The sequence below is a fragment of the Trichosurus vulpecula genome, chromosome 7 (genome assembly GCF_011100635.1).
Source record: "Trichosurus vulpecula isolate mTriVul1 chromosome 7, mTriVul1.pri, whole genome shotgun sequence".
In the NCBI taxonomy this organism is placed as follows: Eukaryota; Metazoa; Chordata; class Mammalia; order Diprotodontia; family Phalangeridae; genus Trichosurus; species Trichosurus vulpecula.
In genome coordinates this window covers 155,312,617-155,335,886 of record NC_050579.1, presented here as the reverse complement: position 1 = coordinate 155,335,886, position 23,270 = coordinate 155,312,617, and the positions used below count along the sequence as shown (strand labels likewise).

Genomic DNA, 23,270 nt, shown 5'->3' with positions numbered 1-23,270 from the left:
AAGGGCAAAGAAGTGAAAAGATATTGTGTGTTGAATAATATAGAATGGATATATCATATTCCATATTACCCACAAGCATCTGGGCTAATTGAAAGAATGAATGGATTGTTGAAAGAACAGCTGAGAAAATTAAGCTCAAATAATTCATATCGACATTGGAAGGATAATTTGTCTATTGCCTTACGTAATTTGAATAATAGGCCCTTAGGGGGGAGTACACCTCTAGCCAGAATGATGACCCCAAATCTGCAGATCAGAGAACAGCAAACATGTGAGATCCAAAACATTGAATTTTGGACTGTGAGGGAAGATGTCCCACTACCAAGTCCAGGAACACCTGGTTCAGCAGGATATGATTTACATTGTATAGAGAATTTTAGGTTAAATAGGAAAGAGATAAGAAAAACCCCTACTGGAGTATGTATGAGAATCCCCAAGAATCATCTTGGACGGATATTACCTAAACCAGGATTAGCGGCTCAAGGAATACATGTATTGGCTGGAGTGATAGATTCTAATTATCAAAAAGAAATTGTTGTGACACTCCAGAATATGGGTAAAAAACCTGTACAATTTTGTAGAAATGATAGGATGGTTCAAGTCATTATTATCCCCTGTGAAAAAATACCCTTTGTGAAAACTGACCCTCCTCCCAAAATAACTACTAGAGGGGCAAAAGGGTCTTGCTCCATTGATAGAATAAAGTCAGGAGCTAAGGTATGGGTAAAACGGAAGCCAGATGATATTCCAAAGGCTGCAGAAGTTATAGCCCATGGGAAGGACAACACTGTAACAGTTGTCTATTCAGGGGAAAATAATTACCAAATCGTACCCCTGAACCATATATTTTACCGTGAATAGGTTATAATAATAGATTCACAGACTCCACAGGTATGGCTGATGCTGGTAAATGCCATAAGCCACTCAGAGGAAAGGTAACTTTGTGTGATTAACGGATGAAAACTTGTACATTTGGGGAAAGGCTGGGAGGACAATCTTAGTCTCTATCTAGGGTGGGATCCTCTTGGCTTCCTCATTATGTTCCTTTTGAAAAGAAACATTTCCCACCTGAGTTTGGCTCTGATGTTGGATCTTTGCATAACTGAAATCTCAACCAAACTTGAGATGATTTTATTTGAAGAATTATAGTCCATACTTGTCTATTCTTTCTGTCCTTTGTTTTGGCTAACCTTGTTGCTAGTTTTGTTTCCTTCAGGCTTAAGCACCCTGCACTTTCCGGTGACTGCCTAAGCATGTAGCATTCTTGGAATTCCTGCCAGCTTGTTAAAGAAATGACCTCTGGAATGGGACTTTTTGGGGGCAGGGCCATCTCTACATCCAATTTCAGCATGAAGAAGCTATGGAAAATGAGACCTTCACCCCTCACCCCAAGATTTTGAGCCCCAATCGTTCAAGGGGGGTGGAAATGATGATAGTGTTCTGTTTACTTATTTTGTGTTATCCTTGCTGTGTTGTTTTATTGTTATGATATTATTGATCCTATGTAATGGATACAAGGATTTAGGGGTGGACATTTGAATTATTAATAATTATTTTGGGGATGATTGATTGAAGAGATTATCTTGCTGGGACCTAGGGGTGGATCACATTTGAATCGTAAACCAATATTTAGGAATGTCACCAAATGATATGTTTTGCTTTATAATGAATGATATGTTTTAGTTTCCTTTGTAATTGGATCACAATGTATGTTCTAGGATACATGGCTGATTAGATTATGTATCCTATAACAAGGGGTGGAGTGTAGCCAGAATGGCCTTTGTTTTCTTTGAATGACTCAGCTTACCTCATTGAGCCTCTGGACACTGTGGCTTGCTCTTCCGGGGCAGGAAGCCCAAAGAGCATTCCAGGAAGCAGACAACTTCCTGTGTGATGAGTCATGGGGCTGGCTGAGGGGAGGTGTTAACGGCTACGCTAGGGGGAGGGGCCAAGTCAAGAACCAATCGGCCCTGGTCGTTCAGGCGGTGCTTGATGATGTCAAAAACTCTATAAGAGGGGAGAGGACAGCTTGAAGATCCTCTTTTCCTTTTCCGGTTGGAGCCAGAGACAGTTACAGCGACAGTTACAGCGACAGTTACAGCGACAGTTACAGTTGCAGTCACAGCCACAGCCACAGCTGAAGCAGGAGCTGCCAGTAGCAGAGCTGACCTACGGGAGAAAGCTGAACAAAGACTTCAGGCCAGTGGGTAATCTTATTACCATAGAGGGGGAAACATGATTTTGCTTTACGCAATCATGCTTCTCTGTAGCCTCCTGGTTACTCTTTCAAGGCGTACTTATTGGGCCTGGAAGCTTTTGATCAATATATCAAAATGGGGTTGCTGGTTCATGGGTTGGTTACTGTGGAGCCTAAATAAATGTTTTGATTCTTCTGCCTTCTACTTTGAGAGTTTCTTATATCCGGCGGTTCCGAACGTTTCAGACATGTTTATGATCCTCTTTGAGATTATAAACTCTGCCCTCCTAATACATGAGTGTGGGACCTGTGGGAATTAGGTTAGTATAATTTATGTACGTGTGTGTATCACATTTATTGATATTTCTTTTATTGAAATAAAACTTTTCAATACATGACTTTGGAACCTTAGCATTATCTTCCAATCGTTTCTGTCCCTTAATGCTCATATCCACTTATTCACTCAACATATAGCACAGTCCTTTGCAAATGTGTGAAAGAAAATGAGAAAAAATGTTAACTTCTACCTTCATACTCTCATAAACAGTCTCCCTCCCACGTTTCTCTTCTTGCTCACCTTTCACTACATACCCAGAGCCTCCTAAAAAGTAATCCCATTTCTGTACCCTTCTCTTTCCACTCATTTGCTTAGACTCATTTTTTGTTATGTAAAAATTCTTTGCTCAGAATTTTTCAGTTGCTCTCTCTGACATATAAAGTTTAAACTTTCAGAAGCAGTGTTGGAAGGGACCTCAGCAGCCTTCTGGGTTAACCCGGGCTAACTTGAACAAGAATTCCCTCCACAACATATCTAATAAACCTCTGCTTGAAGACTTCCATGAGGGGGAACCCGCTAACTCCTCAGGCAGCCTTAGTTACTTAGATCTCAAAGTAAATCAGTTGGTGACATGGGTAGCCTCAATTGTTAGGAAACTCTTCCTTACAACTGATGAAATCAACAAGTATTTATTAAGTACCTATTATGTGGCAGTTACCATGCTAAGTGCTGGGCACAGAAAGGCAAAAAAGTCCTTACCCTCAAGGAGCTCAGCTTAATGAGACTGCATGAAAAGAACAATGAATAAATAATAAATATTTAGGAAGAATTGGAGATTATTCCAAAAGGAATAATTAAGATTAAGGAGGATTACTTTTTGATTGCTATTTATGCCTATTTTCTCACTTCTTTGCTTTTATTCTATTCTATATCCCTAGAATATTCCCCTTCCCTTCTTTGCCTTTTAGTCTATCTTAGCAACAAAAGCCAACTTAAATGCCATATCCTCCATGAAGCCATTTCTCGTTAGATATCATATAGCTCATTTTTTAAAAACAAATCTCTAATGTATTTATAATGTATAACAGGGCTGCACAAACTTAGGTTTTTATTGAAACAATAGACAATATATTTTGATTTGCCATCTTAGTGAGAACTCTGTGGTAGCTCGACTTCCTTTACTAAAGCATTTATGTAAATTTCTACGCTTGTAGGTGGCTGCATAAATCCCACTGCTGGCCACATGCAGTCCAGGGGCCACATTTTGGACAGCTCTGATGTATAGTGTTATTTATTAAAGTCATCTGTGCATCTTTTGCTCCCCAGGTTGTCTTTCCTAGTCTTCTACTCCTCCTTCTCTTGGCATAGCAAGACCTCTGAATATATTAGGTACTTAGAAAATGTTTACTGAATTGATTCGAAGATTATTTTGCAATCATGCTTACAGATGACAGATGATGCCAACTCTGGGCTGTCCTAGGTTTCTAGGTTTCCTATGTTTCTGCGTAAAGGTTTGAGATGAAGAGGTATATGTCCCAAAAGTTATCTGGGGCCTTTGTGCCATGGCCATCTCTGATGGATTTACACAATAGTAGTTATATTTTTATGTATAGGATTTGGTTCCAATGCTAAGCTTCTCTCATGCATGGTCTGTGTAGAGAAATTAGCCAAGATGATTTTTGTCAAGGGAGGGGGAGCTGACTTAATACGGGACCTGTCAGTCTCTCTCAACAAACTTCACTTGGGAAAGATCCAATCAAATCCTTTAAACTAAGAGTCCTTTTCACCTTATCTGTAGAGACCCAAAGATGAGGCATATTCTGACCCTGGGGACAAAATGAGTCAAATTCTTATGCTCTCCGGGAGACCTTGGGTGGGAATCATTAACCAATTGAGAGGGATTTGTGAGATGGAATCTATTCTGTACAAATCCAGAGGCTTGAGTCCTTAGTTATGATTTCTGCAAATCATAGTTGGTGCTGAGTCTAGGACAAGATCTAGAAGAAGGGGAGAAAGGGAGCTTTGAGAGATGCCTGATGTTAAATAGTGTTGGACTTGGAGTTAGAGACCTAAGTTTGAAACATGGTTTCATTTGTTAAATGAAGAGAACGATACTCACAGAACTCACAAGACTGTTGTCAGGAAAAGGCTGTGTAAATCTTAAAGTGCTATACTTAAACTTCATTGCTTGGCATGCAGGAGAGAGATTAACTGATAAGACAGATAGGTTCATCAATTTTTCCTTAGTTTACCAACTCTTTGCTTTTCCAGTGTTTAGCAGTAAAAACAAGGATAAAGGCAAAAGAAGACTTACATATGCTCTTTCCAGGGAGCAAGACAAGAGAGAAAATAAAATAAGTCCTCTCCAAACTATGGGGGATACAATGCAAAGAACAGAAGTGGTGGACACAAGAAACAAGGGAGTGTTTAGGAGTTTTGGGAGACTGTGAGATCCCAGACTAAGATATTTTCCCTCTCATAACACCCATCCCAGAACCTGGAATACAGTTGGTGCCCAATGATGTTCTCAGTGACAAATAAAGAAAAAAAAACAAGTTTCTTGGGATTATAGGATTCTACCTAAGGCAAACCCAATCCTATTTCCTTTTACTCCTAACCCCCCTATGTATTTAGAGAAGTCAAATGAAAATCAAACCCTAAAATGAATGAAGTTTTTGGAAGAAAAAGTTGCTGAAAATGTTAATTCACTTAGCAAAATTTGATATATGTCCCATTATGGAATCACAGATTTATTGGCAGAGAGGACCTTAGGGGTTCTCCATCCCCTCATTTTAAAAAGAGAGCTGAGGCTCAGAGTGTTTAAAAGATTTGCCCAATCTCACACTTGAGACTGGATGTGCCTTGGGTAGAATCCTACAATCTTAAGATACATTTTTTTTTCTATTTGTCAACATGACTATCAACCAGCACTTGCTATATTCCAGATTGTGGGCTAGGAGTTATGAGAAGGAAAAGGACTTTGTGAAAGTGATAATGTCTTAGTGATGGTCAAAGTGGCAGAGGAGTAATTGGAACCCACGTCCTTTGAGTCACGATTATACAAAACCCCACCTCCAACAGGAAGCCTTCCCCAGTCCCCCTTAATGCCAGTGCCTTCCCTCCTTAACTATTTCCTATTTATCCAGTATAAAGCTTGCATTGTATATATGTGTGTACATGTCGTCTCCACTATTAGACTGTAAGGTTCTTGAGGGCAGGGGCTGTCTTTTGACTAAGTTTGTACCTGGAACAAAGTAGGCGCTTAATAAATGCTTATTGAATTTAATTATCTCTAGACCTGGAAGAAAACTCAAAGGTCAAGGAGTCAAAGGCTCTGACTTTATAGAGGAAGAAACTTCGAAGAGGTTAAGTGGTTTGGCTCAAGGCCGGACCAGGAGGAAAAGGAGAGAGCCCGAATTCGAACTCTGGTCCGGTGACTCAAAGTTTATTCCTTTTCTCACCAGGCCACGACACCAAAGTCCACGGCCTTCCCACTGCTCAAGGCAGGCGCTTTCTTAAACGTTTCTTCCATCCAGTCACACAGAGGAACACGTTGGGCCTCGGCTCTGGTGCCGAGGTCGATCCTAGGAGCACTGAACGGTCCTGGAGGGAGGAAGGAAGAGGAAGTGGGGGAGGATTTCCGGTCCCCTACTCTCTCTCAGGGTCTCCCGAGACGCCCCCTTGTTTCTCCCCGGGCCGAACCTATCCTTGCTCTCTCGTCCCTGTCACGGTCCTAGCCTTGACAAACGGCCGCCGGAAACAAGGCGGCAGCCCCGGTGTGGTCCGCTCCTCCTCGGGAAAAACAGTTTGACCTCAGCAGGAAGCAGCCATAAAGGTCGAAGGAAACCAGAGAGTCCGTAACCGTTATGTGGGCGGGACTTGGACGTGACGACAAAACCGGAAGCGCGGCGTCCTGTCTCTCTAGCAACTCTACCAACTTCCGGTAGGGAGGGGTACATAAGATGCGCGTTCAAGCGAGGAGGCGGGGTGGCTCATGCGCGGTGAGCCCGGGAGGGAGCGTGTGGGCCAGTTAGCTGATCTGCAGCGCTCCTCCGCAGGATGGAGCCCGCGGGCCGAGGGGCAGCAGTATACAGTAGTACACTCTCCCCAAACCCGAGCCGTGACGGCGGGGACCGGCCTGCTGTGCCTCGTGCCGCCAGCAGACCTCCGTCTCTGGTACCGCAGTAAACGGCGGCTCCGCATCGGTCCGGCTGGTTCTCCCGCACAGCTGCAGAGCTGGAGGAGCTGGAGCTGGAGCCCGGCGGGGCCCCGGCCCCGACCGGACAGCGGCTCCTACCCGCGGGGTCCTCTGAGGCTGGGGAGGCGCTGGAGACGGACGCCGAGGTGTACGTGGTCGGCGGCGGGGGCAGCGGCGCGAGATGCGGGAGATGTGGGTCCGGGAACGCGCTGCGCTGGTTCACCTCCATAGTGGCACACGCTGCCTTCCTGGGGCTGGTGAGAGCCGGGGACCGGGCGGGAGAAAGTGAAATGGGCATCCGTGGACCCCGGGGTATTCGGGGGGACCTTGAATTGACTGCTGCTCACGTGGTGCTTTAAAGTTGACACACCGAGGTTGTCCCATTGGGTCCTCACAGCAACCCTGGGAAATAGGCTCACTTGTTATCTCCATTTGACAGATGGGAAAAGTGACTTGCTCAGGGTCCCGCATCTAGTAAGCGTGCGAGGGCAGATTTGAACTAGGGTCTTCCTGACTGCCGGTGCTCTTTATCCACTGCACCATCTAGCCGCCCCCTGGCTTTCTTACCTCCCCTCTCCCCAGTTCGTGTTAACCTGCCGGCATATTTCCTCCTACTCCGAGTGCACTTGCAATTTCTCGTGTTTTGTACCTACCTTAAGCAAACAAAATGACGACCTGCCCTCTGGAGCTCGAGGCTCCTGCCTCTCACGGCCTACCAGTGTGCTTGTCCTGGCGTGCGCATGAGGACTGGAAATGTGTTTGCCCAAGCTGCTCACCTGACACTTAACTCCATGGGGCTCCTGCCGGGAGCTCCGCTGCCCTCATGTGGCCCCTTACCTGCTGGTCTCCCCCGACACCTAGTTGGTTGTTGGAGTTTCTGGTGAGAGCCCCCCAGCCCCGGATGCCCCCATTGGAATTAATGTATTTCCCCGGAGTGCAGCCCTAAGAATAATCGGAAATGCCTCCCCACCATCAGCCACACAAGCCTCTTCTAGGGGCATTTATTAGGTGTGTCCCTCTGCAAAATAAGGGAGTTGGACTCTGGGGACCCTTCAGGCTGCATCAGGTTCTTGCTTCGGGACCTGCGCCAAGACCTAAAATGACTTCTAACCCAGGCAAGGTGTGTGTTATTAGATTAATGATAAGGCTGCTAAGGGTTAGAGGCTTGGTGAGCCGTGTATTCGAGTGGAAGAAGACCTGGGCTTGGATTCAAATACCAGCTTTGTTTGTTTTCTGACTGTTTAACCTCAGTCAGATTACTGCACCTCTGAGGCTTCTGTTTTCCTTCTTCATCTGTAAAATGAAGGAGTTAGATTAGAGAATCCAAGGCACTTCCAGACCCTAATGTGTAACTACTGTTACATGATCCTTTTTCAGATCCCTATAATTTTCAATGAATTGTTCAATTTCCTCTGGAAAATGCCTGTTACTTAGGGTTCTCCTGAAACTTCCTTTAGGAATAACATGTATTAAAAACTTTCTAGACTTTTTTTTCCTCAGGTAACTATTTTTGTAGATACTTAATGCTGATTAAGTGTTGTGTTTTTTTGGGGGTGTGCTTAGTGGTTATCCTTCCCAAAGTATTCCTGAAAGCAACTTGATTGATGTCCTTGCCTTTTGAGGCAAGATTTAAAAAAGTTGCATTGTGTGTCTTTTCTAGTTAGAAAATAGTCTTTCAGTAATCCTGAACGGTATTTCTTATGTTTGTTACATATTGTACAGTATAGAGATGCAATAGATGGTAATAGGTCATTAGAAAGGGACCTAAGAGGTCTGATCAGTATTACTCATTTTACCGATGAGGAAACAGAAGTTCAGAAAGGATCCATGACTTGCCCAGGATCTCTGAAGTAGGAAGTAACAGAACCAGGATGTTGACCCAGGTCCCCTAAGTGCAAATTAAGTGTCATTTCCCTGGCATCACACTGTCTCCCAAATGATTTTGTTTCCTTTCAGGAAGACAGAGGTGTTTGTAGTAAAACAGATATTTGTACAGATGATACTTTGTTTTTTAAGTTTTTTATTTGTTAATGTAAATAGTATTTTATTCTTTCCAATTACATGGAAAGACAGTTTTCAGCATTCAATTTTAAATAAGATTTTGACTTCTAAATTTTTCTTTCTCCCCTTCCCCTGCCCCAACATGGCAAGATATAGTTTCTACATGTGCAGTCATGTAAAGCATATTTCCACATTAGTCATTGTGAAAGAAGAAACAGAACAGAAGGGGATTAAAATCATGAAAAAAAGTGACAATACTATGCTTCCATTTGCATTCAGACCCCATCAGTTCTTTCTCTGGATGTGGACAGCATTTTCTATAAGTCTTTTGGAATTGTCTTAGATGATTGCATTGCTGAGGAGAGCTCAGTCTTAGTTGATCGTCATACAGTACTGCTGTTACTGTGTACCATGTTCTCCTGGTTCTGCTCACTTCACTCAGTATCAGTACATGTAAGTCTTTCCTGTTTTTTTCTGAAATCTGCCTGCTCCTCATTTCTTATAGCACAATAGTACTCCATTACATTCACATACCACAACTTGTTGAGCCATTCCCCAGTTGATGGGCGTCCCCTGAATTTCCAGTTCTTTGCCACCACAAAAAGAGCTGCTATAAATATTTTTGTACATGTGGGTCCTTTTCCCTTTTTTATGATCTTTTTGAGATACAGACCTAGTAGTGGTATTGCTGGATCAAAGGGTATGCACACTTTGATTTGGCATGGTTCCAAATTGCTTTCTAGAATAGTTGGATCAGTTCACAATTCCACCAGTAATGTATTAGTGTCCCTATTTTCCTGCATCTTCTGCAACATTTATCATTTTTCTTTTCTGTCAGATTAACCAATCTAATAGATATGAATTGGTACCACAGAGTTGTTTTGATTTGCATTTCTCTAATCAATAGTGCTTTAGAGCATTTTTTTCATATCACTAACTAGCTTTGATTTCTTCATACAGATGATACTTTATTAGAGGCAGTATAGTGTAGTATGGTAATTCTCAAACTTTTTGGTCACAGGAACCATTTGCAGTCTTAAAAATTAACCCCCTGCGGCCTTGATATTTACTGTACAAGAAATTAATAAGTAAATTAATACATTTTAAATATTTATTAATTCATTAATACCAACAATAAATTCATTACATATTAACATAACTTTTTTGGGGGGGAGGAGAAAAAGCAGGGCAATTGGGGTTAAGTGACCTGGCCAAGGTCAAACAGCTAGAAGTGTGTTAAGTGTCTAAAGGTGAATTTGAACTCAGGTCCTCCTGACTCCAGGGCCTGTGCTCTTCTCACTGTGCCACCTAGCTGCCGCAACATAACTTTTTAATAAAAAAAATTTTCTAAAACAGAATAATGAGAAGAATGGCTTTTTTCTTTTTAAACATTTTGGCCAATCTCTTTAATATCTGACTTAATAGGAGCTGAATTTTCACGTCTTTCTCTGCATTTAATATGTCACATAATCTTGTTGGCTGCAGTTTCCTCATCTGTAAAATGAGTTGGAGAAGGAAAGGGCAAAGCACTCCAGTACCTTTGCCAAGAAAACCCCAAATGAGGTCACAAAGAGTTGGACATGACTGAAACGACCCGAGTGCAATATGAAGAAAATCTCAGATACAGTCAATAGTCGCTAAACATTTATTAAGCCCCTACTACTTGCCAGACCCTGTGCTAAGTGCCTGGGATACAAACATGAAAAAAAATGACAATCCTGGCTTTCAAGTAGCTTAACATGTAAGGGGAGAGGACAATAGGAAAAAAATAAAAGGAAGCTGAAAGGGGAGGGTGATTGGGGTAACTTATCTACCTAGAGGGAATGGTGGGGAGGTCAGAGAGGTCCTGAAGTCAGGCAGGAAATGAGATGTCTATGCTGAGTTCCCGGCTGAAATGGAGATTTTGTAGTTCTTGACCCTGCTCTCCAATCAGAGATAGGGAGTTGGAAAAAAAAAAGGAGTATTTTTATAGCCTTTTCAGATAATTGTGGATATTCTTTACTGCTATACCAAAATTTGACAAGTTGTAGATTCTTAAAGGTTAATTGTAATGTAGAATCTGGAACTATATCAAAGAACCTTTCTTGCTCTCTGACATTATCTTTTACCCATCATACATTGGTTATTTGGTATATATTGGTTCACGTGCTATCAACATCTAGAAAGCAAAGGGGAAGATAACTTTTGTTATATTTTCATTTCTTATTTGCAGTTTCACCCAGTTCCTTTGAAAGAAATTACTTTCTACCATGAGTCAGTTTCATCTTTTTTTGGTGTCCTTAGTTGTGCAAGGTGCTGTTGAGATGAGAAGAATTTCTAATCTCCCTTTTAAATCTAAAACTCCCTCCTTAAACATAAAAAAAATTACAAATTTTGCTTTATTTTAAAATAAACTACTAGATTCTGAAATAATAGTGGCTTTAAATAGTACTTAGAAAATTTCCAAAATGTTTAAAAGCTTTTATTGGAAAATAAAATAACAAAAGGTAGTTCTGTTTTTGCATAGTCACAGAGAAAACTTAAGGATTTGAAAATGAGTTATAAATGATAATGAAATAATAGAGATTATCTTGAGCAGAACCAAAGGTAGCTAGTAAGGATACAGCAAAACTACTAGAGATCAAATGGAGTTAATCTCTGAAGACACACATATTTATATATTAAATGTACTACCTTACCAAATTCTAGAATACACGAATACACAAACACAGAGTTTTGGCTTAGTGAAAGAGCAAAAAAATTTTAAAAATACACGGAAGAAAAGAGAAACTAAGTCTATTGCTGTTGGGTTATTTCGACTAGGTTCTGGTTGAAGTTTGATGACTATAGCATTTTTATTGGGTATATAGATTCAGATGTCTATGACAGAACATCTACAGTACTTATAAATTATATCTTGAAGTATAAGTGATCTGATAGAAGAACATTTTGAAAAATCATTCCTAATTGTCTAACCCTGATTGAGCTGCTGGGCAGGCTGTTCATACTTTAAAAATGTCTAGTATAGGGTATAGGGGCCTGCCTTTGGAAATCTCTGATGATGTTAGCCAAATAATCATGGTGCAAGTCACTTAACCTCTCAGTGCCTCAGGCAACTGTTTAAGACTAGGTTAGATTTCATGCTTACAGAGGGGATAATGTCCTACATAGATGAAATCACAGGTTGCGAGTAAAAAGTTAAGTTCATGGGATAATTGCATATACTTGCAAAATAATTAAAACTTATTTTTGGTATTATTAATTATTAAACTGTTAACCTTGAACATTGTTCAAAAATTCTCTAACTGAAATGCACTAGCAAAAGAACAAGGTACATTTACTTTATTAAGGAACTGTTTTTCAAACTTTGCAGCCTGTCAAAGCTGGAAAAGCATAAGGCATGGTATATCAGAAACAGGACTGGCAGTTGAGGAACTTGTAGATCTTGTAATCCTAGTGTAGGCACTGTTACTTTCTGCCTACCTGAGATAAATCAGTAAATTTCTGTACAATTCACTTTTTTCACCTATCCAATAGAAAGGTAATAGGGACTGTTGAGGTATACTTAATGAATCTGTGCTCTTATCCTTAGAGATAGTTCCCCCAATGGTACAGATGTAATCCATTGACATCTTTTTTTTTCTTTTTTTTATTTAATATATTTAGTTTTCAGCATTGATTTTCACAATTGAATTACAACTTTTCTCCCCATTTCTACCCTACCCCCCACTCCAAGATGGCATATATTCTAGTTGCCCTGTTCCCCAGTCAGCCCTCCCTTCTATCTCTCCACTTCCCTCCCATCCCCTTTTCCCTTCCTTCCTTGTAGGGCAAGATACATTTCTATGCCCCATTGCCTGTGTATCTTATTTTCTAGTTGCACGCAAAAACTTTTTTTTTTTTGTTTTTGAACATCTGTTTTTAAAACTTTGAGTTTCAAATTCTCTCCCCTCTTCCCTTCCCACCCACCCTCCCTAAGAAGTCAAGCAATTCAACATGGGCCACATGCCTATCATTATGTATAACACTTCCACAATACTCATGTTGTGAAAGACTAACTGTATTTTGCTTCTTCCTAACCTATCCCCCTTTATTGAATTTTCTTCCTTGACCCTGTCCCTTTTCAAAAGTGTTTGTTTTTGATTACTTCCACCCTCATCTGCTCTCCCTTCTATCATTTCCCCCTCTTTTTTTTAATCTTCTTCCTCCTCCTTTCCCGTGGGGTAAGATACCCAATTGAGTATGTATGGTATTCCCTCCTCAGGTCAGATCTGATGAGAGCAAGATTCACTCATTCCCCCTCACCTGCCCCCTCTTCCCTTCTAATGAACTGCTTTTTCTTGCCACTTTTATGCAAGATAATTTACCGCATTCTATCTCTCCCTTTCTGCCTCTCTCACTATATTCCTCTCTCATCCCTTAATTTGATTTTATTTCTTTTAGAAATCTTCCCTTCATCTTCAACTCACCCTGTGCCTGCTCTCTCTCTCTACATACATATATACATATGTACACATGCACATATACATATATACATAAACATATATATACATATATATATATATATATGCATATTCCCTTCAGCTACCCTAATACTGAGGTTTCATGAATCATACACATCATCTTTCCATGTAGGAATGTAAACAAAACAGTTCAACTTTAGTAAGTCCCTTGCAATTTCTTTTTCTTGTTCTTTTTCTTGATTACCTTTTCATGCTTCTCTTGATTCTTGTGTTTGAAAGTCAAATTTTCTATTCAGCTCTGGTCTTTTCACTGAGAAAGCTTGAAAGTCCTCTATTTTATTGAAAATCCATATTTTGCCTTGGAGCATGATACTCAGTTTTGCTGGGTAGGTGATTCTAGGTTTTAATCCTAGCTCCATTGACCTCCGGAATATCATATTCCAAGTCCTTCAGTCTCTTAATGTAGAAGCTGCCGGATCTGGGGTTATTCTGATTGTGTTTCCACAGTACTCAGATTGTTTCTTTCTGGCTGCTTGCAGTATTTTCTCCTTGACCTGGGGGCTTTCTTTTTGGGATCTCTTTGAGGAGGCGATCGGTGGATTCTTTCAATTTCTATTTTGCCCTGTGGTTCTAGAATATCAGGGCAGTTCTCTTTGATAATTTCTTGAAAGAGATGTCTAGGCTTTTTTTTTGATCATGGATTTCAGGTAGTCCAATAATTTTTAAATTATCTCTCCTGGATCTATTCTCCAGGTCCGTGGTTTTTCCAATGAGATATTTGACATTGGCTTCCATTTTTTCATTCCTTTGGTTCTGTTTTATAATATCTTGATTTCTCATCAAGTCACTAGCTTCCACTTGCTCCCATCTAATTTTTAAAGTAGTATTTTCTTCAGTGGTCTTTTGGACCTCCTTTTCCATTTGGCTAATTCTGCCTTTCAAGGCATTCTTCTCCTCATTGACTTTTTGGAGCTCTTTTGCCATTTGAGTTAGTCTATTTTTTAAGGTGTTGTTTTCTTCAGTATATTTTTCAGTATTTTTTTGGGTCTCCTTTAGCAAGTCATTGACTTGTTTTTCATGGTTTTTTTGTATCCTTCTCATTTCTCTTTGCAATTTTTCCTCTCCTTCTCTAAGTTGGTTTTCCAAATCCTTTTTGAGCTCTTCCATGGCCTGAGACCAGTTCATGTTTTTGTTGGAGGCTTTTGTTGTAGGCTCTTTGACTTTGTTGACTTCTTCTGTCTGTATGTTTTGGTCTCCTTTGTCACCAAAGAAAGATTTCAAAGTCTCAGACTGAATCTGGGTGCGTTTTCACTGCCTGGCCATGTTCCCAGCCAACTTACTTGACCCTTGAGTTTTTCAGGGGGGGTATGACTGCTTGTAGAGTAAAGAGTTCTATGTTCCAAGCTTGGGGGGATGCGCCAGCTCTGCCACACCAGCAATCCTCCTTACCCAAGAACCCCCAACCCGGACTGGACTTAGATCTTCAGCAGGCTCTTCACTCCTGCTCTGATCTGCCACTTAATTCCTCCCACCAGGTGGGCCTGGAAGCAACTGCAGCTGTAGTTCTGTAGCTGCCCCACCTCCGCTGCCCCCCGGGGCAGAGGCCAAACCGCAAACTCCTTCTTTCACTCTGTCCCCAGCAGCTTTTCCCACTAACCTTCTCTGTTGTCCTTGGTGTTTGTGGGTTGAGAAGTCCGCCAACCGCTGCAGCTCACTGACTCCCAGCGCCAGGGCACATTTTGCCCGGCTCCTGCTCTGGTTGGTCCTCGCCACCCACGCTGGGCTGTGCTCCGCTCCCAGCTCCGTGCGGGATAGACCTTACCCAGAGACCATCCAGGCTGTCCTGGGCTAGAGCCCTGCTTCCCTCTGCTGTTTTGTGGGTTCTGCAGTTCTAGAATTGGTTCAGAGGAAATTTTTATACGTTTTTGGAGGAACTTGGCGGGGAGCTTACGCTAGTCCCTGCTTTGCAGCTGCCATCTTGGCTCCGCCCCCAATCATTGACATCTTATTCTATCTAGCAGGCACTGTAGTGTGCTTAAAGCTTGTTCATATGTTGAAGACACCAAGGTACTCCAGCACATCCTGGGCCATCACCAGTGGTCTTGACTTTTGTCATGCCGGAATTTGATGGCTTGGGAAGGGAGAGTGAACTGGACAACTTTGTGTGACTCTGCCTCATTTAAATCCAAGTCATGCTGAAGTCAAGGCATCACTTGTGATGTCACTGGTCCTCTTTGGAAAGGAAGGACAAACATCATCAACAACAGCAATATGTGACCCATATCCATGCGCTCTCATAAGTTCTCTAGAGGATTTCTGTCCAATGTTCTGGGAGTATTTTTCTGGCTCTTTTGACATTTGCGAGTGCCAGTGCAGGCCATCATTTATTATCTCTGACTCTCACCACATCATGGTCCATTTCTTTTTCTGATCATATACTTCTTTGATGATACCTTCTATTCAGCTCTTTACATGTAATTTATAGTACTTAATCTGCTTCATTCTGTTTAAGCCCACCATATGTCTCTCCATGGTTCCTTGGGTGACATTCGGTTTTGATTCTTCAGATGATTCACAGTTATATAGCCTCACTGGAAGGATATTGCTGTTAAAAAGATACTTGTTTGGGGGAGAAACTTGGTGCCCTTGAAAGTGGTATGCATTGATTAAGAGAAATGCAAATTAAAGGCCAGAACTCAATGGAAAATTTGATCTCCAAATACAAAACTCAAGAGAGACATAAAAAGGTAACCAGGGGGAAAAACCCCACAAACCTTATTAACCAATAAGGGCAGGTTGTTTACATCTTTATGTGGGATTATATCATCTTATGTATGTTTTTTATGTATATGTATATATATATATGTGTATATGTATATATGTGTATATATACATATACACATATAAGTCATTCTTGTGAATGGTACAACTATTATGACAAATGAAAGGGATATACATAGGTTGTGAATGCCTGTATAAATTAACTGATGTAAAGATATAAAATGTAAATAAGAGATATAAAGGGAGGGCTATGAGGGAAGTGGTAAGGAGGTAGTAGAAAAGGGTAAATTACACCAAAGGAAGTGGCACAAAAACATATTATAGTAGAGGGAAAGAAGGGAGGGAGAAGAGCAGTATTTGAGCTTTACTGTCATCTGATCTAGTTCAAGAAGGGAATAACATACTCTGATAAGTTTAGAAATCTAACTTGTCCTACGGGAAGTGGGAGGGTAAAGGGGGGAAAAGGGAGGGGGGTGGGCAGAAGGGAGAGGAGAAGTAGCAAGTGGGTAACGGTAAGACAAGGGAGGGGAATAAAGAGGGAGGGTTAACTGAGGAAAGCGGCGGTCAAAAGCAAAACTTTGTTGAGGAGGAGAAGGGGAAAGGGAGAAATAAAAGCATAAACAGGGGGAATTAGGATGGAGAAAAAGACACAGATAGAAATCATAACCCTGAACGTGCAGGGGATGAACATTCTCACAAAACAGAAGCAGATAGCAGAATGGATTAAAAACCATAATCCTACAATATGCTGTTTACAAGAAACGCATCTGAAACAGGGGGATACACATAGGGTTAAGGTAAAAGGCTGGAGTAAAATATATTGTGCCTCAGCTAAAGTAAAAAAAGCAGGTGTAGCAATCCTAATCTCAGACAAAGCAAAAGTAAAGATGGATCTAATTAAAAGAGATAAGGAAGGACATTATATCCTGCTAAAAGGCACCATAAACAATGAAGCAATATCATTGCTTAACATACATGCACCAAGTGGTAAGGCATACAATTTCTTAGAGGAGAGGTTAAGGTAGTTACAGGAAGAACTAGACAGCAAAACTATAATATTGGGAGACCTCAACCTCCCCCTTTCTGAACTTGATAAATCTAACCTCAAAATAAATAAGAAAAAAGTTAAGGAGGTAAACAGAATTTTAGAAAAGGCACATATGATAGACCTCTGGAGAAAACTGAATGGGGATAAAAAGGAATATACTTTCTTCTCAAAAGTACATGGCACATACTCAAAAATTGACCATGTACTAGGGCATAAAAACCTCACAATCCAGTGCAGAAAAGCAGAAGTAGTCAATGCATCCTTTTCAGATCATGATGCAATAAGAATCATTTTTAATAAAGAACCATGGAAAAATAAGCTAAAAACTAATTGGAAACTAAATAATTTAATTCTAAAGAATGAGTGGGCCAAAGAACAAATCAGAGAAACAATTAATAATTTCATTCAAGAGAATGACAATAATGAAACAACATACCAAAACTTATGGGATGCAGCAAAAGCAGTTCTTAGGGGAAGTTTTATATCTCTAAATGCCTACATGAATAAAATAGGGAAAGAGGAGATCAATAATCTGGGCATACAGCTGAAAAAGCTAGAAAAAAAGCAAATTGAAAACCCCCAATTAAATACCAAATTAGAAATACTGAAAATCAAAGGAGAGATTAATAAAATTGAAACCAAGAAAACTATTGAATTAATAAATAAAACAAAGAGCTGGTTTTATGAAAAAACCAATAAAATTGATAAACCTTTGGCCAATTTGATTAAAAAAAGAAAGAAGAAAATCAAATTACTAGTATCAAAAATGAAAAGGGTGAGGTCACCTCTAATGAAGAGGAAATCAAAACAATAATTAGGAATTATTTTGCCCAACTGTATGCCCATAAATTTGACAACCTTAGAGATATGGATGAATATCTACAAAAACATAAACTGCCCAAGCTAACAGAGAAGGAAGTGAAATTTCTTAATGACCCCATATCAGAAAAAGAAATTGAGCATGCCATCAACGAACTGCCTAGGAAAAAATCTCCAGGGCCAGATGGTTTTACATGTGAATTCTATCAAACATTTAAAGAACAACTAATTCCAATACTTTGTAGACTATTTGGGAAAATAGGTGAAGGAGTCCTACCAAATTCTTTTTATGACACAAATATGGTACTAATACCCAAACCAGGTAGAGTTAAAACAGAGAAAGAAAATTATAGACCAATTTCTCTAATGAATATTGATGCAAAAATTTTAAATAAAATATTAGCAAAAAGATTGCAGCAACTCATTACGAGAATAATACACTATGACCAAGTAGGATTTATTCCAGGAATGCAAGGCTGGTTCAGTATTAGGAAAACTATTAGCATAATTGACCATATCAACAACAAAACTAGCAGAAACCATATGATCATCTCAATAGACGCAGAAAAAGCCTTTGACAAAGTACAACACCCATTCCTATTAAAAACACTAGAAAGCATAGGAATAAGTGGAACCTTCCTCAAAATTATAAGTAGCATCTACCTAAAACCATCGACAAGCATTATTTGTAATGGGGATAAACTAGATGCATTCCCAATAAGATCAGGGGTGAAACAAGGATGTCCATTATCACCCCTATTATTCAATTTGGTACTAGAAACATTAGCTGTAGCAATAAGAGAAGAAAAAGAAATTGAAGGAATTAGAATAGGAAAAGAAGAAACTAAATTATCACTTTTTGCAGATGATATGATGATTTATCTAGAGAATCAAGTAAAAAACTACTTGAAATAATAAACAACTTTAGCAAAGTTGCAGGATATAAAATAAACCCACATAAATCCTCAGCATTCCTATACATTACTGACAAAGCCCAACAGCAAGAGATAGAAATTCAATTCAAAGTTACTGAAGGCACTATAAAATATTTGGGAGTCTATTTGCCAAGACAAACCCAGGGCCTATATGAACATAACTATGAAACACTTTTCACGCGAATAAAATCAGATCTAAATAAATGGAGAAATATCAGTTGCTCATGGTTAGGCCGAGCTAATATAATAAAAATGACAATTTTACCTAAATTAATCTATCTATTCAGTGCCATACCAATCGAACTACCAAAAAATTTTTTTTTACTGAGCTGGACAAAATAATAACAAAATTCATTTGGAAAAACAAGAGGTCCAGAGTATCTAGGATATTAATGAAAAGACATACTAGAGATGGTGGTTTAGCCACACCAGATATTAAATTGTACTACACAGCAGCAGTCATCAAAACTGCCTGGTACTGGCTAAGAAACAGGGGTGTGGATCAGTGGAATAGGATAGGTACACAAGTAGGTGAAATCAACAAGTTTAGCAATCTACTCTTTGATAAACCCAAAGAGGCCAGCTTCTGGGCTAATAACTCACTATTTCACAAAAACTGTTGGGAAAATTGGAAAATGGTAGGGCAAAAACTGGGCATAGACCAATATCTTACACCATATACCAAAATAAAGTCAAAATGGGTTCATGATTTAGGAGTAAAAGTTGATACTCTAAATAATTTGGGAAAGGAAGGAATAGTTTACTTATCAGATTTGTGGAAAAGTAAAGAATTCATGACCCAACAAGAGATAGAGAGCGTTGCAAAATGGATAATTTTGATTATGTCAAATTGAAATGTTTTTGTACAAAAAAAGCCAATGCAACAAGAATTAGGAGGGAAGCAGAAAATTGGGAGAAAATCTTTGCAACTAGTATCTCTGATAAAGGCCTCATCTCTAAAATATACAGGGAGGTGAGCCAAATATCTAGGAATACAAGCCATTCCCCAATTGAGAAATGGTCAAAGGATATGAACAGGCAGTTTTCAGAGGAAGAAATTAAAGCTATCTACAGGCATATGAAAAAATGCTCTGGATCACTACTGATTAGAGAAATGCAAATCAAAACAACTCTTAGATACCACATCTCTCCTGTCAGATTGGCTAATATAACAAAACAGGAAAATGATAAATGCTGGAAAGGATGTGGGGAAATTGGAACGTTGTTGCATTGCTGGTGGAGTTGTGAGCTGATCCAGCCATTTTGGAGAGCAGTTTGGAACTATGCCCAAAGGGCTATAGAAATGTTCATACCCTTTGACCCAGCAATACCACTTCTAGGGTTGTATCCCAAAGAAATCACACAAGCGGGAAAAGGACCCATATGTACAAAAATATTTATAGCAGCTCTTTTTGTGGTAGCTAAGAATTGGAAATCAAAGGGATGCCCATCAATTGGGGAATGGCTGAACAGGCTGTGGTATATGAAGGTGATGGAATACTATTGTGCCATAAGAAATGGGGATGATGCAGACTTCATAACAACCTGGAAAAACCTACACGACATAATGCTGAGTGAGCGGAGCAGAGCCAGGAGAACGTTGTGCACAGCCACAGATATATGGATTCTGTGAGGACCAACCCTGACATACTGCGCTTTTCTCAGCAACCTAAGAGGCAAGGACAACTCCAGGGGACTCACGATGGAGAATGCTATCTTCATCCAGAGAAAGAACTGCGAAGTTTGAATATAGATCGAGGCGAATATAAATGCTCGCCTTTTTTGCTTCTTTTTTGTTTTTGGGTTTTTTTTTTGGTTCTGTTTCTTCTTTCTCATGATTCATTCCATTGGTCAAAATTCTTCTCCACGACTTGACTAGTGCATAAATTAATTCAATGCGAAGTTATACATGACAGTTATATGAGATTCCATGCCGTCTTGGGGAGGGAGGGGAGAAAAACTGGAACTCAAAACTATGTAGAACCGTGTGTGGTAAACTAAAAATAAATAAAGAAATTTAAAAAAAAAACAAATCTGAGGTATCAACTCACACTCACCATTGAGAAGGAGCCTACTATTCCCACCACCTCCAATATTAACTTCTGATCAATTTCCACTGAAAAGCAGATGCTGTGGACACAGGCTTTTCAGCAGCCACAAGTATTGAAGATGTGGAAAAGAAAGTTCTCCCCTCCACTGTCCTCTGCGCTAGCAACATTAGAAATACATAGGGTGTTATCAGTGGAAATAACATTAAAGGTTGATAGAACTGTCAGTTGGCCTGGCCATTCTGGAAAGCGATTTGGAATTATACTACAAAAGACATTAAATTATACATGCCCTTTGACCCTACTGTACCACTACTAGGCTGCAAGAAATGAAAAGAAGAAGAAAAAGAGCCATGTGTAAAAATATACCGGCTCTTTTTGCAGTAGCAAAGAACTATAAACTAAAGAGCTGATCATCTGTTGGGGAATGGCTAAACAAATTATGGTATATTAATGTGATACAATGTTATTATGACATAAGAAATAACGAAAGGGAAAATAATTGAAATTTTACTTTTTGTATTCTTAATTATTAAACTGTTCACTTTGAACATTGTTTCAAGATTCTCTAACTGAAAACTGAAATGCACTAGCAAAAGAACAAGGTACATTTACTTTTTTAAGGGACTTTTTCAAATTTTGCTGCCCATCAAAACTAGAAAGCATCAGGGTATGATGTATCAGAAACAGGACTGGCAATTCAGGAACTTGTAGATCTTGTAATCCTAGTGCAGCCACTGTTACTACTGTTTTAGAGAAACCTGGAAGCACTTTGATGCACTGATATAGAGTGAAGTGAGCAGAGGCAGAAGAACAATGTATACAGTAACAACAGTATCAAGAAAAACAACCTTGAAAAACTTGAAACTGATTGATGCCATGACTACCATGATTCCAGAGGGCAGACGAGGAAGCCAGCTATTCCTCTCTTAACAGAGTTGATAGACTCTGGATATAGAATGAGACGTACATTTTTGGATACAGGCAATGTGGGAATTAGTTTAGTTGCCTTTGCTTATCTTTTTTGTAAAGCCTTCATAACTTTTTTTTTTCCTGGAGGAGGTGGAGTGGTGATGGTAGGTGGAGGGGGCATAGGGAAAGGGTAGAAAAAGTAAAGAAGGAGGTATTGAGTCTTTTTAAAAAAATTCAGAGAACAGAAGGAACATATAAGCAAGAAGAAAGCACATAAGCAAGATACCTTTGAAAGCTAAAGGTTGAATTACATACTTAGAAAAGGAAATGATTTATAATAGACATTTACAGGGGCAGCTAGGTGGTGCAGCGAGTAGAGCACCAGCCCTGGAGTCAGGAGGACCTGAGTTCAAATGTGGCCTCAGACACTTGACACACTTACTAGCTGTGTGACCTTGGGCAAGTACCTTAATCCTAATTGCCCAGTGTGTCCTGTGCAAAAAAAAAAATAGGGATTTTCAGTTTTGTGTACAGTACTTTTTTTGTTTTATCTGTATTTGGAAATGTTTGTTTTATTTGGGGTTTATTAAGTTCAGAATAAGGATAAACAAGTTTTGAAAAAAATGACATTTTAAGAAGATACAGTTGCTTTGCCATTCCCCCCAAGCAGTACTAGGCCTAACTCGTAGCTAAAATCTGTGTGTTGTCTACCACGTAAGAACATGAGTTCCTTAAGAGTGAGGATGAACTTAGATTTCTCTTTGTAATCCCTAGCACTTCACACAGTGCTTTGAACATAGTAAATGCTCAGCAGATGCTTTTTTATCCTTTCAAATATGTGTTCTGATGGACCAGCTTAATGGGCATCATCCATCTGCATATTATGGTTTAGACAGTAGGAACATTGAAATCTCCAAAGAGGTCATCCCAACAGTTCACCTAGGAAAAGTCAAGGTGTACATGTAATTTAATGATTGTAAAGTTTCATGTTTGGCTTTTTTTTAAATCCCTAGGGTCTGACTATTGCTATATTAGGACCTACATTTCAAGACTTGGCTATAAATGTGAACCGCAACCTCAGTGATATTTCTTATATTTTTATTGGCCGTGCATCTGGGTATCTAAGTGGTTCCGTGATTGGTGGATTTCTCTTTGACCACATGAATCATAATTTAATTTTGGGTAAGTAGAGTACTGCAAACAGGTTATCTTGTGACTTTTCAGCAGATATGATATTTGTATTAATGCCTCTGAAGACAACTGGCCTCAGTCAACATGACCTTGGTTCAGGCCCTGCCTCTGACACATAACAGGTGTACGACCCTGAACATTTAGATTCTAGTGCCCCGGGGAGCTCTCTAAGACTGTAAATTGCAGAGGGGATGTTGAACTGTATTGGTAGAGGTAGTTTTCTCATTTAGAGTTCCCTATACCCGTGAAATAAGAGATCTAATGAAAAAATATGGAAGTTAGTATCAACCTAGAAATTGGTTAGATATCTGTGTCTGTGTATGTATAGTGTTAAGGTATTGTGTTCATATATTTTATTATTTTTTATTATTTTTTTTTTGCAGGGGGGAAGGCAGGGCAATTGGGGTTAAGTGACTTGCCC

General features: G+C 39.8%; 2 protein-coding genes across 2 annotated transcripts in view; one reads left to right on the top strand and one right to left on the bottom strand.

Moving 5' to 3' along the window:
* LOC118857686 (DNA polymerase zeta catalytic subunit-like) overlaps window positions 1–23,270 on the bottom strand; it is a 175,865-nt gene that overhangs the window by 67,153 nt on the left and 85,442 nt on the right. The gene's annotated exons all lie outside the window — the stretch shown is intronic.
* Window positions 6,392–23,270, top strand: part of LOC118856569 (sodium-dependent glucose transporter 1-like) — a 32,228-nt gene continuing 15,349 nt past the window's right edge. The window contains exons 1-2 of the mRNA XM_036766942.1: window positions 6,392–6,929; window positions 22,672–22,840. Of these exons, the coding sequence (XP_036622837.1) occupies window positions 22,819–22,840 (22 nt within the window). The 5' untranslated portion in view covers window positions 6,392–6,929; window positions 22,672–22,818. The remainder of the gene's footprint in view (window positions 6,930–22,671; window positions 22,841–23,270) is intronic.